Source organism: Rhopalosiphum padi, chromosome 4 (assembly GCF_020882245.1).
Source record: "Rhopalosiphum padi isolate XX-2018 chromosome 4, ASM2088224v1, whole genome shotgun sequence".
NCBI lineage: Eukaryota > Metazoa > Arthropoda > Insecta > Hemiptera > Aphididae > Rhopalosiphum > Rhopalosiphum padi.
In genome coordinates, this window is record NC_083600.1 from 4,647,678 (window position 1) to 4,662,928 (window position 15,251).

Consider the following 15,251-nt stretch of genomic DNA (forward strand, 5'->3'; position numbering starts at 1 on the left):
CAATGAAAACTATAAAAAATATAAAAAAATTGAAATGTATATCTCGAAAATGTGTTTCAATAAATTTATTTTATTATATTTTGAGTACCTGCTTACTATAGGTAAGAATGTAAAATACATGATATGAAACTTATTTGGAAATATTTTTGGCCATATGTGAATAATTTATTGACATATTTTTTTGAATTATTACTTTTCGTTTACACAAGCCATAAGCCAAAAAAATAATAATTATAACATCGATAATTTACATTTTAGAATATATACTTGTTTATAGTTTTTAAATTTTAACAATATAAGTAATTGTATATAACAGTCAAGTTTAATTTCTTAAGATAATAGCTTTTAAATAAAAAATCAAGATAATAAAGGTATATATCAGAAAACTTTTTTAACTAGTTGTTTTTTATTAGACTATATATTGTTTAATAATTTAATTTAATTTAAAAATGCTACATGGCTACATCGAAATAGTAAATGAATTATTGTGATATTTCGGGAACAAAAAAATTTGTCATTAATTATTTTTTTTTATAATGGATTATGGGTGAGCTTTGATATTTGTTAATGGTTTGCGGTAACCAGCACGATCAGCCGGAATAGTTTATAAATATGTAAAATATTTAATCTAATTTAATTATATTTTTTGGGACTTGGATAGTGCTATATTGGTTATTGAATAACATATAGGTATCTAATAGTTTAAAATATTGAATGGTGACCATAACTCCGGGCCACTTCATTTTTATGCTAAATCTGCGATAACTGATAATTATTATACTTTATTCGTGCACACACACCGCTATACTATATAAACTTACCTACTTACCACAAACTTCTAATTGTATAACCAAGTAACAAATTGTTGATGTATCGCAATTTAAAAATGAATAACTCAAAATTATGCAGTTCCATAAGTTAAACAAAATCATTTTATTTGTTAACATTTTCATTCTAATTGCAATGAGTGCTTTAACATGAGGTTTATCATAAATAATTTTAGATTTTCCTGTTACCAAATTAAAATTGTGAAACTGGCTTCGTAGATTTTCCTTTTGTATAATGTCTTTAGATTTATAGTAATATATTTAAAATATTATAATCCAGCTAATCATTAGAATGATGCGTTTGGCAAATAATGATCCATCATATTTTTAGAATTTGTTATACATACATATAAATATAATATTACTTGTTGTTATTTATTTTTAATATATAACTTATAATTTATTATTGTATATATTTCTGTGTAATTAGACTCAGCCCGTATTGTTAAAAAATTAAATTAAATAAAATAATATTCAAAACTATAACATTTTTGAGAAGTTAACATTTGATGCTTTGTAGATTATCATATTTTGTATTGTATATTTGTATAGACCAGGGGTGGCCAACATGACTATGTACGCGAGCCACATGTATTAATAAAATTATATCAAGAGCCAAATTATCATCACAAATAAAGCGGATCTCGAAATAGAACTCTTGGAGTTATTAGAAGATGAAGGTCTTAAGCAGTTTATAAACAATTGTCCCTCTATATTGGAATTTTGGAAGCATATTTCTATATTAAAATATCCAAATATTAAAAACTGTGCGGTAAAATTGATATCAATTTTTGGAACGACGTATTCATGTGAATCACTTTATTCAACAATGAAAATAATTAAGTCAAAATATCGTTCAAATTTGACTGATGATCATCTTACAGAATTACTAAGAACTGCTTTTACATCAATTTAACCAGATCTTAAGAAGCTTACTAAAAAAGTAGACACAAACAAAATTAGCTTAATGTTTAATTTTTTAATTTATTATTCATATTAATTAATTTTTTTTTTGTTTGATTTAATCTATATTCTATCCACTATAATACTAAAGCCTTAAATAAATACAATAAAAACATTTTTTTATAAATGTATACAAAAAAAATTAAAATATTTTGGTTTTTATAAATAAGACCGCGAGCCGCATACGACTGTGACGAGAGCCGCATGCGGCTCGCGAGCCGTGATTTGGCCACCCCTGGTATAGACTGTATAGTTCTAAATAAATTCATCTTATTAATTTAAAATGTATAACTAAATGTATGGAAATATACTAACGCAAAATACGTGACCAAACTAACCAATGACATAGCGAAATTAAATAAATACGTAAAAATAATATTATAATACTATAATATTTTAGTGAAATGCTAAACTAAGGCTTTTATTAACATACGAAGATTTCAATATACATACATTTTAATGAGAAAAAGGTTTTAACCAATAATCTCAATAAAATATTATGAGGTGATAAATTTAATAATTACTTTTTTCGAGGTTTCCATTTTGAATTTTTTTATCTGGACTACTAAATTCACTAAAATATGTTATTAGTCAACATATTAAAACATAGGTACATTTTGATTTTTGAAAATAAATAAACTGTATGAATTATGTATAACACAAATCTAACCAGATGTATGATACAATAACAATTGTTGTAAAATCATGCATGGTGAGCTAAAATAATTGAGTTGTGTTACACATATGCCTTATTTATATTGTGAACATAAAATTAGGTCAATGACCATTGCATTTTTGTTAGGTTTTATTAATTTTTAGTAGTATATGTGATCACTGATCGTTATAATGAGAAGATAAATTCGGAGTTTTTCATACTTGGTAGGCATACCTATATTAAAATCTAAAACAAAATAATATATATATGTAGTAATTTAACTTTCGCTGGAATTTAGAAATTATTAAATTCCTATTATATTTTCATTATTTTCTATGCACTGAAGACGGAATCATTAAAATTGTCTGAGTTTACTGACTATTGTATAATATTGGAACAATTCATAAGGGAAAGTATTTTAGATTTAATATAGTATGATGGACGATGGTTCTAATACACATTTTTTCATGTCTAAATGTAACCGTCATCTATTATATATATGTTATTTTCATTTCTTATTGATAATATTTCATATATTAATAATATGTTACACAATAAATTATTGTATGGTCCAAGAAAAATACGTAATATTTACACATAGGTAAAAAAAAATGTTTTATGTTTTAATCAGTAGGTCGGACGTAGCATACATTCCAATTAGACGAAACAAATTTCATATAACGGTTTACATTAATTAATTATTTTTACAATAATACGTGTTCATTTTGAATATCAAAATTAATTTGTAAATTTAATAACACTATTGTAAAAAATACTATACGAATAGTTTATGAAATTTGTTTCCTTTTTATTATCAATTAATTTACTTATCCAAAGGTATACATATTAAAATTATAATCAATTATATAAAATCTACGTACGTTTAATTTTAATTTAAAATTAAGAAATTCTATAAAATCTTTTTAAAAACCCTGAATACATTGAATTTTAATAATTTAAAAATTAATGCATATCATTTTAGGCTGTTACTTAGCAAAATATAGTAAATTTACAAGAATGGAATTATATTTTATCGTTTAAAATTAACATATCGATTTTTGAATAAAAAATGAAATAGATAAATAATTTTGAATTTAAATGTTATTATTATAATACCATTATTAGTAAATTAGATACTTTTTATAACATAAACTGTATTCATTATTTTAATATAATAACTTCTTTTAATAGGTATTAATCTAATGAATGTTTTTAATTGTTTAGATTTATATATCTAGATCATGCATTTATAGATATAATTAACAATTATAGATTGTATAAATGCAATTTAATATTAATTAAAAACCGATTTTGTTCAAAAATTAATAACTACTATAGTATGTACTCGTATGTAGTATTTATTATATCATATTGTATCTACTATTGAAAATATGTTGAATAAATCAATTTTATCGTTTAAGATATTAATAATCTAATAATTATATTTTGTCATATAGAAAGTTGATGTATAACTCATAATCAAGTTAAAATATTGTTTTTTTTACATGAAGATACTTTCGCACGTAGAAAATCAATACTATACAAAAATAAACTATAAAATAATACATTTAAAAGAATTGTTTTATTTATTTTGGTATATAATTTGTTTAATATAATAATAATCATTTAAAAATTGTGTCTTCTTTTTTAATAGTTTTACATTAAATTAATAAATTTCATTATAGAATAATTATATAGTTATACAAATAGAATAATGAATATGCATTAAGGTATAAAATAGACGATTACAATAGGTTATTTCTTATTGTGAAATATGAGTCAAAGCTTTTTATATTTTGACAATGAATCAATACATTTAAATTATATTTTTATGGACGAGTTAGTAAAAGAAAATGATTATTCTTTAGATTTCTTCCTTGTATAATATTTTGCAGTATAAAGAATTCTATGTCATAGATTTCTTATAAATGTATATCTTCAAATGTTTATGAAAAAGTCATTGTTAGATGCCAATAAATTTCATATCGCGCAATATTTTTAGATACTATGAAAACACGTAATAACTTATTTATAAACTCGCTTTTTTAAATTACTCGAGAAATATATCTCTACATTTATTTTTTTATTTGCAATTTACTTTTGTAAGGACTATTTCAACAAAATCATAGTAAAATGAATAACATATTCAATTCAAATGTAATCGTAATAAATCGTGAATGTTAAAAATGAAAGATACTTGAAAGGATCTCAACGCACTCTATGTGTTCTCTCATTCTGGCTCAAATAGAGAATATTATTTTTGAAGGTATGTATATAATTTTTCTAAATATTATTCAACAATTAATACCCATTTAAATTTATAATTTTTTTTTTTTTATAATCTTTTCAAATAATAATAAAATGTAAGACCAATTTGTCAACCCTCCAAAATATTATTTTCTACAACTTTAGTAATTGTTAATTTTATCATAAGATTATTCAAAAATCAATGATTTTACGTGAATGTGCTTTGTCTATGTTGCACGTAGATATAGTAGAAAAACAAAATCATTACACTGACATCCTCTTATTAATATTAAATTTATTTTTAAAATTCTATCAAGCTCACAGTTTTGATAATTCCATAATTCTCCCCATATAACTAAATGTATTGTATTTTTAGGTTTCTATAATGACTAAAATATTTTACTGTAATAATTATTAATTCCTATACCTATGTAGTTATAGGTACTTGATTTTTATAAAGATCATGAGATAATTTATATTAAACATAGTTGCAGTGTGAAAATGTATAATTCGATTTTCATACACTAATACATCTATGATTGTATTATTAGTATACTAGCATGTAATAGGTATATTACACATATTATTTAAAATCATTATTGAAATATAGTTCAATATCGAAAATTGTATTACAAGAATATAATCTCAGTATACTAATATCTATATTTTTTTATTTAATAAAAAGATCGTATTTGTACAATAAAAAATATATTTCATTATTGCGATCATATTCAATTCTACGCTATTATTAATATACCTTTTTACAAAATATTAAATTCACTTATAATTTGTTATTGGTTTGTAATTATTATGATTGCTACTAATACTTTTGTTTTACCTACTAGCAAATACCTGCTTAATTAAAATTTAAAGCTAAAAATCAATGGTAATAATTATTGTAATTTGTAATTTTTATAATATATATATTTTAAATTATGTATCGACTAGGTATATAATAATATTATTAAACTATCTCACTAATCATAATTGGCGTGTTTAATTACTAAGTATATATACTGTAATACTGTATATTATAAGTTATAAAATATTACCTAACATAAATTAAATAGTATTAATGTGATTGAAATATACGTAAACAAGAGTGGTGTTAAGTATTTTGTAAATATTATATCGTGCTGTCGTGCACGACGAGCGATTTTAAATTGATGACCGGCTTAATAGTGCTATGCACGAACAAGTCGAAAAATCATATGTTGAGATTTGACGGTTTTCTTGAGTCGTTATAATATTATATGAATCATAAAAGTTTAGGCGTATCGAAGAGGAGGAGTTTATTAATAATTCAGAATTTAAAGTATTTCAACATTTATTTTAAAACCAAATAAATACAAACATTTTAATAAATATAAATTTTTTTTAATGGAATAAACACGCAAACACGTACAACACACTGCAAAGTAAAAACCAGCCAGCTGAAGTGTGCGGCAATATTCCCGAAAATAAATACCTACCCTAAATACGTACTGAAATAATATAATAATAATAATAATAATAATAATAATAAATAATATGTAATAAACCGTTATGTAAATTATTGCATTGTCACGTGTGACTTTTATGCGACGATATTTCTGCGGTTGTTGCGTGCAACTCTGAGTTGTTGTTGTGGTTGCGTTGTCGGCGTTGATTCAGACTTGTAGACGACCGACGGGGTTGGTGTGGTGGATACGATCACTCCGGACGACATTTGGTTGGCAGTTGTCTGTTGGACGCGTGGCTGTTCGGTGACGGCGACCTGTCCGACGGGAACGGTGTAGTAGTACTGTTGTGGAATGGCGGCGTACTGGACTTTCGGGTTGACAGCTGTGGCTGTTTGGGCTTTGATTTGGGCGGCCGGGTATTGGGCGACGTACGAGACTGGACTGGCGGCAGTGGCGGCGGTTGATTTTTGGACGTATTGGTATGCGGGTGTTGGTACGACAATTCGTTGTCTGTAGTTTTGTCGGCCTTGATCTGCTACGACGTACTGTTGTCTTTGCACTTGCTGACCCGGGAAGTTGTACCGCTGTTTGTATTCTTGTGGGGCTTGAACTGGGGTGGCTAACAACTGCTGTTTAAGTTCTTGTTGAGCCTGGATAAGTCCGGCGAACTGTTGTTTGAACTCCAATTGAGCCTGTGCAAGGTCGGCGAACTGTTGTTTGTACTCTTGTTGAGCCTGAGATGGGGCGGCGAACTGTTGTTTAAGTTCTTGTTGAGACTCGTTAAGAGCGGCGAACTGTTCTTTGTATTCTTTTTGAGCTTGGTTAAGAGCGGAAAACTGTTGCTTATACTCTTGTTGGGCTTGTGCAAGCACGGCGAACTGTTCTTTCAATTGTTGCTGAGCTTGAGCTGGTGCAGCTAACTGTTGTTTAAGTTCTTGTTGAGCTTGGGTAAGTTCAGCGAATTGTTGTTTGTACTCGAGTTGAGCCTGTTCAAGGGCAGCAAATTGTTGTTTATATTCTGCTTGAGCTTGTGCTAGGGAGGAGAACTGTTGTTGATAAGCATAAGCAGCGTTGGCGGCAGAGATGTCTCGTTGATTTTCAGTTGGGGCGGCGAACTGTTGTTTGTATTCTGGTTGAACCTGTTCCGGGATGGCGGCAGGGATGGCTGCTGGTAAGGCGGTCGAATACAATTCCTTGGTGTTGTATTGAGGTTCGGCTAACTGTTGGTTGGCGGGCATGTAGTACCGCTGGCTACCGTGGTTGCTGTGGTAGGAGTTTGGTGTGGCAATCGAGTACTGCGCTCCGGCGTTTTCGAAAGGTGTCTGATATGATTGAGCTAAATTCTGTTGTAGTTCAGCATTTTGGTAAGACTGTGATTGTTGAGGGACTGACATGATTGGAGCCGATAGTTTGTCAGATTGATTTTCGATGTCCTCATATTTTGCACGTGCCTGTTGGACAGTCATCAAAGGTCCTTGGAACGACTCTTGTGACAGGGAAGACGGCAGGTATTGTGTCGGCAAACCGGCGGTTAATTGATTAAATTGTTGTTGACACAAGGTCATACCAATGAAAGCGAGTACCACTAGACCGGTGGAGAACATCTATCGGTAAAAATAAATGTAAATTGTAAATATTTTTGAACGTAATTATTATGGAAAAAATTTATTTTTGGTACACTTACCTTGTATGCCATTTTTGATGATTTGTAAGTCTGTTGTGTGTACTACTGTATAGTTCTGTAGAGCTCGATCGAAGACGACTGATACTTTTGACGAACACCAATAGGGTTTATATATGATCGTACTTCATGGTAATATCACTGGTAGATCCACTCGGTGGGACCTAATTGACAATTAACAGTTTTTACTAATGAGGTAGCTTTATGCATACTGATATTATACGGGACATACTAATGATTGTTATGTTTCACTTTAATAGTACATTGATATTGTAACATAGAGTTGGTGGATAGTTCGATTTTCATTTTTATATTATTTGTGTTATAATTTCGTTTCTTACAACAGTAGCAATATCAATTGCGTTCCGTAACCTTTACAAGTAGCCTATACAATTCACGAAATATCTACTCACGTGTTTACAATGTAGGATACTTGAAATTTAAATTGTTTTTCCTATAAGTATGTTTTTAATAATATTGTATGTTAGATTTTATTCAATATGAATGTATTTTATTGTTTCGTATATTCATCTATTATTTTGTTATAGACATTGTCGAACACATAATTGTAATAATTATAATTTACAAAATAAAATAACTTAAATTTAGTTTTTATATAATATTTGGTTAAACATGAAATATTTAATAAAAAAATCAAATGTAAGTTATTTTTACTATATTCAAGTTCTTATTTTATAATTTGAAAAAAAAACATTTATACCTATTTAATATAATTTCTCATACATAAGAATAATATGTATGTTTTAATTTTAATTTTAAATAACTAATTATATTAACAATTTTTATATGATTTATCGTATCTTCATTATTTTTATTTCTTTTTATTTCATAATATAATATTCTTTAATAATTATTGGATAATTTTATGCAATGTAATACTTCTTTATTTGTTTCAATGAGTAGATTTTTCTTTCTTCAATATTTTTATAAACATAATTTATAAATAATTAATAAAACTAGTTAAACATTTCATTGCAGGTATAATCAAGTATATTTAGTTTATCACGATTCTCATATAAAGTTATGTATATAAGTCAATTAAATAATACGAGTATAATGATAATATATATAATTTATTATTACTATAACTTCTTATAATAAGTATATTTTAATATAAAAATAATGACAATAATTTTAAAGTTGGTAAATAATTCAAATAGTTTAAGTATAATAAAATTCTAAGTATAATCATTGATTATAAATAGTATTTATAATCAATGGTATAATTCAATTTATATTTGTATAATGTGTAAAGTCTATTACGCCCTTCAAACTTAGGTTCATCAATATTTATTACATAATATATATACGTATACTTACATATCATTATAGTTCAGATAAAAACAAAATATATGTTGAAAATGTGTAATTGAACTTAAAATACAAATCTTGAGTATTTTTTAAGACAGGAGGGTAATATTAAGAAATATTTTTCAAGTATATCTTACATTCTTTTATAATATACAATTTAAATAAATAATGGCATATAGATGATAAAATATAAACATTTACTACCTATAATATTAATACAAATTAATAAAATTGCATTAACTTCAAAAAAAAATGTTGTACGCACAATGTACTTATTTCTTAATATTAACTTGAATAAAAAATGTATTATTATTTATCAATGATATTTATTAAAAAAATTATATTATCGAGTTTGATGCCAGCATTAAATTTTTAATTACCGATATTTTATTGTTTGTATAAATTCTAAAACGGTTAATGAATACAAGATAACAGACTGAAACATCAGCTAGTATTTTATTTAGTTATGTTCTTAGTTCTTATATTAGAAAACGTCGATTGTTTATTTAGTTAGATTTTATTTACAACATAATATTATAATATATTTACTAAAGAACATTATCAAAATTTTAATTATTAACTATTTATCTATATTTAAATTTATTTGTTTTTTCAATAAATTAAATACGATAGTTATTACTTTTAAACTTTACTTTATTTATTATTTTAAACCATATTTTTGAAAATTATAGATATTTTAATATAATACAATCAAGCCTATTTGTGTATTTATAAAACTTAAAAAAAAAAAATCACACAAAAACTAAAACAAAACTAAGTTTTATTTTTTTAATAATATAATTTAAAACTTAATACCTTCTAATATTTATAATCTACCTTGTATATATTTCAAATACTTTCAAGTTTTAATTTAAAAAAACTGGAAAAGTCTTTCAATTGTACAGAATATATCAAATGCATCTCAATATCTCATTATTGACGAGGTAACACTTTGGTAGACACAAAAAAACACACATCATTTTAAAATCATTGCTCCGCTCAGAATTTTAAATCAAAATTTTTAAATTTTTATTTATTTTAAAATTATTAGTCAAAATATTTAAAAAATTTAATTGTTTAAAGAAAATAATAATTTAAGTAGGTAATAATAGAATATTTCAAGTTCCTACGATAACCATTTTTTAAATAATAATAATAATATAATAAAAATGTTTTGTGAAGAAATCGTTATTTTACGTGTGAACATAGACACAATTTGAATTTAATGGCCAATGGGTCATAATTAATATGCGTGGCTACCAGTTTTGTAAAGTATTTGAGTAAATGTATTTAAATACTTTTTGAATCAAGCATTTGGAAAGTATTTTAAATACGGTGTTGGATGTATTTGTATTTAAAAATCAAATACTTTTAAAATACTTTATCGACTTTTTTTTTCAATAAATGATCAATATTAATTATTATCTTTTTTCTAGGCAGAACTCAAAAGTAAAATCATTGAAATATTGTTATTTTATTTTATTTTGGCCTCCTAAATAAACGCGAAATATTATTGATTATTTTTTTTGAAGCCTATATTAGTAACTATATTGTGACGTGAATTATTGGAAACTATTAATGAACAATTATGGATTACGAGTTTTGTGTACCTACATTACAATATGTGTGCATATAATATATTATTCTAATGAAGAAATTTAAAAATCAATTGTTCGTTTGATTAAAAAAATATTCAAACCCAGCAGTAGATCGAATTCTTCGAATTATTTATATACAGATAGATAATATTAATTTTGAATTATGGCATTAAAAATGAAATATTATTTTATTAAGCATATTTAGTATTATGAAATACAATAATGTATTTTACCTAGCTCGTAAGTTGTAAGATAGCTCAACAGCAAGTGTCCGGTACCTAACCTAGAAATTAGTTGCTTAGTACCAATAGTACCACTAGTTATCTGGTATATGTATACACTAATAATTAAACTATTATAAATTATAATATATACAGTAAGAACGAGTCTGTGATCTCAATGGTGGAATTTAAAGTTAAAATATCAGAGAAAAAGCATTGATCGCAAAGTTACAACAAATATTTTTAGATAAGTATTTGTACTTAAAATTTTAAATACTTTTTAAGCTAATGTATTTGTATCTCTATTACTCTATTTAAATACAAATAAAAAATATCTTTTTACAAGATTGAATTGGCGAAGTATAATGAAATTTTTTCAATTTCCAGTAAATGAAACTTATTGGAAAACTTATATTATGTTTTCAACCTAGTATAAAAATTAAAAATCTTATAATTCCTTAACTACAAAATAATTAACATATTTTCGTTAGTTTAAATTTTCAACTGGCTTTGATTAAAATATCCCATTTTACCTTAATTGTATTTTCGTTTTTGTCGATTATTATGAAAATTAACGGTAATTTTTTACTTTTAAGTCTGCATATTTAGATCTAACTTTTATTTTACAAAAAAACCACTCTCAAAGTTGGTGATTGAAATCTGTTTTATTATAAAAAGTGTAAGCAGATATTATAATAAAAAAAATAATAATAAATAGGTAAAATGAACCAAACGTAACAATAATGTGAAACCAATATATTATGTATCTTTTAAACCTAATGAATTAAATTAAATATTTTCACTGCTCTACAATTATTTTACCAAGTTTTTTGTGTGAAGAGTTAGTATGCGGTTGTAAGAATTAATAGACTAATCACTAATATATGGTTATATATACATTTTACATTATTAGCATATTAAATCTATAAAAAGTTGTAATACAGTAATTGTATAACAAATAGTTCAGAGTAGGTTCTATGCGAATGTGGCGAAGTCCAATCAGATGACCACTTATTACAGTGCACAATAGCCCCGCCAGGATGCACGACCGACGACTTGGCTTTAGCCAACGAAAAAGCAATATCTATTGCCACTCACTGGCTAAAACAAAATATTTAAACATTTATTTTATATTTTGTATTCATATTTTAACCTATTTATTTTTAGATAACTTTATGTATTTATTTATTAATGTAGTATAATATAGCCTCAGCACCGGACACGACAAGAAGAAGAAGTTCAGAGTAACCAAAAATTGTATTAAATTAATGATATTTAATACATTTAATATAATTTGTATTCAAAACTAAAATATTATACCTATTTAAAATACTTTATAAAATGTTTTAAATAAAAAGTATATACAATAGTATACCCGATATAAAAAACTATAAATAGGTAGTATTCAAATATTTTTTAAATATTGGAATACTATTTAAATATTTTACACTACTATGGAGTATAGATATTGATGAACTCAAGAGTATTCAAATTAATTCGATATCGATTACGCAAATCATTAATTTATTAGGTGCTACTGTGCAAGCATTATTATTATAATAATACATTTTTTCATATTAATTATTTACTCATTTTTTTTTTTTTAAATATACGAGAAAAGTTTTACTAGCGTTATCCGTATAAAACATATTTAAAATGCGATTATTCTTACCTCAAACATGTCATACATGAACGATTATACGAAGAGTTGCTTCGGATGAGATTAAACGCTTTCTAGAATCATTATGTGGATCGGACAGAATTTGTAGGTGTATCAAAAACAAGTACTTTTAATGGTCCATAAATTTAAGTGTTTTCACATTTATTTTTAAACCAAAATAATTACAATAATAACAAACAATTACATTTTTTTTCTTAGGGACATATGCGTCCACACATACGTTACAGCGCTCAGTCGTATCGACCTAGCTACAGCCGCAGTGTGTGAAAATCGCCGGGGAAATAAATATCATACATATAATATTTGTGCTGCAACGCACTAGTAGTAATTAATTAATTAATTAATAATAATAATAATAATAATAGTGATATCTAATAATCGTACAACGAGTAATTACGCGTACCGTGCGTATATACAATCGACGGCACCATAATATACAATAATATTGTATAGCGATGCGCCTGGCACGGATCCTCGACGGAAATGCACATGCGCCGTCTAAGCGGAGTATCTGATCGTGCTGTAAGCGGCACCGGCGGGTTGTTGTTGCGGCGAAGATTCGAACTTGTAAGCGAATTGTTCCTTGACCAACGGAGTGGGCGTGGTGGACTTGACTCCGGACGAGAATTGGCTCTTAGCTGACTGTTGGACGCGCGGCTGTTCGGTAGCGGACACGGTGTAGTAGTATTGGGGTTGTTGTTGTTGTTGTTGGTACTGTTGCGGCAATGCGTTGTACTGGTATTGGGGTTGGACGGCGGCTGTCGGGGCTTTGAATTGGACAGCGGTGGTGGCCGGATGACGGGTGGAGTACGAGTAATCGGCTGGACCGTTGGAGGATGGGGCGGCTGGCTGTTGGACGTATTGGTATGCGGGGGACGGCACGACGTATTGTTGTTGCACTTGTTTGTACTGTTGTTGAGCTTGAGCCAGGGCGTTGAACTGTTGTTGCTTGTATTCTTGTTGGGCTTGGGCGGGGGCGGCTGCGAATTGTTGTTTGTATTCTTGTTGGGCTTGAGCGGGGGCGGCGGCGAATTGTTGTTTGTATTCTTGTTGGGCTTGAGCGGGGGCGGCGACGAATTGCTGTTGTTTGTACACTTGTTGAGCTTGTGCGGGGGCGGCAAATTGTTGTTGTTTGTATTCCTGTTGAACTTGAGCAGGAGCGGCGGCGGCGGCGGTGGTCGGGAAAGATTGTTTGGTCACGTATTCAGGAACAGCCGACGGTTGGGGGACAGCTGGCACGTAGTATTGTTGGTAAATCTGGTTACCGGGGTAAGAGTTGGGTGCGACGACCGAGTACTGTACACCGGCGTAGTCGAAAGCCATCTGGTAAGGTTGTGCCAAGTACTGTTGTTGGGTCTGGTACGGTTGCATATAGAACTGCTGTGGTAGTGCTTGGTAAGGCTGCACGAAGTATTGTTGTTGCGGGATCGCTTGGTAAGATTGCGGCGGTTGTTGCGATTGTGGTTGTTGAGGGACTGAAGGGGCCGCAGACGACGGTTTACTGGACGACTGTTGTGTTTTCTGTCCGAAAGCGGCTGCCAAAGTGTCGCGTTCGATGTCTTCCAATTTGGTCTGCGGCTGTTGCAGGGCGGCCGCCGATCCCGTCTGGAACGACGACTGAGACACAGCCGTAGACTGTGGGTATTGCGATTGTGAGATGGAAGTCGATTGTTGTTGGCACAAGCACATGCCGGCGAATGCGAGCACCAGACCGACGGAGAACATCTGTAATGAGGAGAGGACACGAGTAAAAAAATTGAAAAATTGAAAAAATTAAAATTAGGTATGTGTGTATTTTTGTATATTTTTTTCCTGTTTTTTATCTTACCTTGTATGCCATTTTTTGATTATTCGTAAGTCTCGTGTGTGTTTGGTGAAGCTCGATCAAACACGACTGATACGTTTAACGATCATCGATAGCAGTTATATACGTACGAACTTGACGGAAATCGCGTAAGCGTTAGTTCCGAGCGCCAGCTTGGTGGGATCGAATTAACGATAACCAGTTGGCGTATGCGGCGCCGATGTCGCGTGCCCGAATACGCGGGACATGTAGGTACGTATAGGTACTGCAGCAGCGGATGGATGGGTAACGTAAATGCGTTTCCGGTTGTTATGTTTAAATTAAAATATATTGGTTATTATTATCTCACCGGGCCGGAGGCCGTTCCAGTTTTACTTTCATATTATTTTTATCACAATTTATCGTCTCTTACAGTTGTAGTATAACAGCGCAGCATCAGCTGTTAACGTCGCGTACGAACCATGCGGCGAATAAAATGTGCTTGGAAACTTATACGGTCAGCTTTAATATATTTTATGACATGCAGTACGCGATTGGTTATGATTTAAATATTATGTTTTGTTCTTGGTGCATTCGTGACGAGATATTTTATGTGATGTTAACATACTTATACACTGTAGTGCGTATTACCAACATTTTATTATTATATTATTTAAAAACATTAATTTAAAAAAAAAAATAATAACGTTAATTTACCATAAAATTAAAAAAAAACCAAAGATAACATTTTAAAGCACATATATTATAGATAATATATGATAATTTAGAACAACAATTTATTTTTCAATTGATTACTTTAA

At 28.4% G+C, this 15,251-nt stretch overlaps 2 protein-coding genes across 2 annotated transcripts; both read right to left on the reverse strand.

The window, feature by feature from the left end:
* Positions 1-6,102: 6,102 nt before the first annotated feature.
* LOC132929685 (putative mediator of RNA polymerase II transcription subunit 26) lies at positions 6,103-7,955 on the reverse strand. Its single transcript, XM_060995204.1, has 2 exons — positions 7,819-7,955; positions 6,103-7,738 (listed from the first exon to the last, which is right to left on the reverse strand). Exons 1-2 carry the CDS (start codon positions 7,828-7,830, stop codon positions 6,269-6,271), a joined length of 1,482 nt encoding a protein of 493 aa, XP_060851187.1. The 5' UTR covers positions 7,831-7,955; the 3' UTR covers positions 6,103-6,268.
* A 4,799-nt stretch (positions 7,956-12,754) lies between these two features.
* Positions 12,755-14,634, reverse strand: LOC132929478 (protein transport protein SEC24-like). The gene is made up of 2 exons (XM_060994855.1): positions 14,476-14,634; positions 12,755-14,372 (listed from the first exon to the last, which is right to left on the reverse strand). The coding sequence occupies exons 1-2, from the start codon at positions 14,485-14,487 to the stop codon at positions 13,146-13,148; spliced, it is 1,239 nt and encodes a 412-aa protein (XP_060850838.1). The 5' UTR covers positions 14,488-14,634; the 3' UTR covers positions 12,755-13,145.
* Between the last annotated feature and the right edge of the window lie 617 nt (positions 14,635-15,251).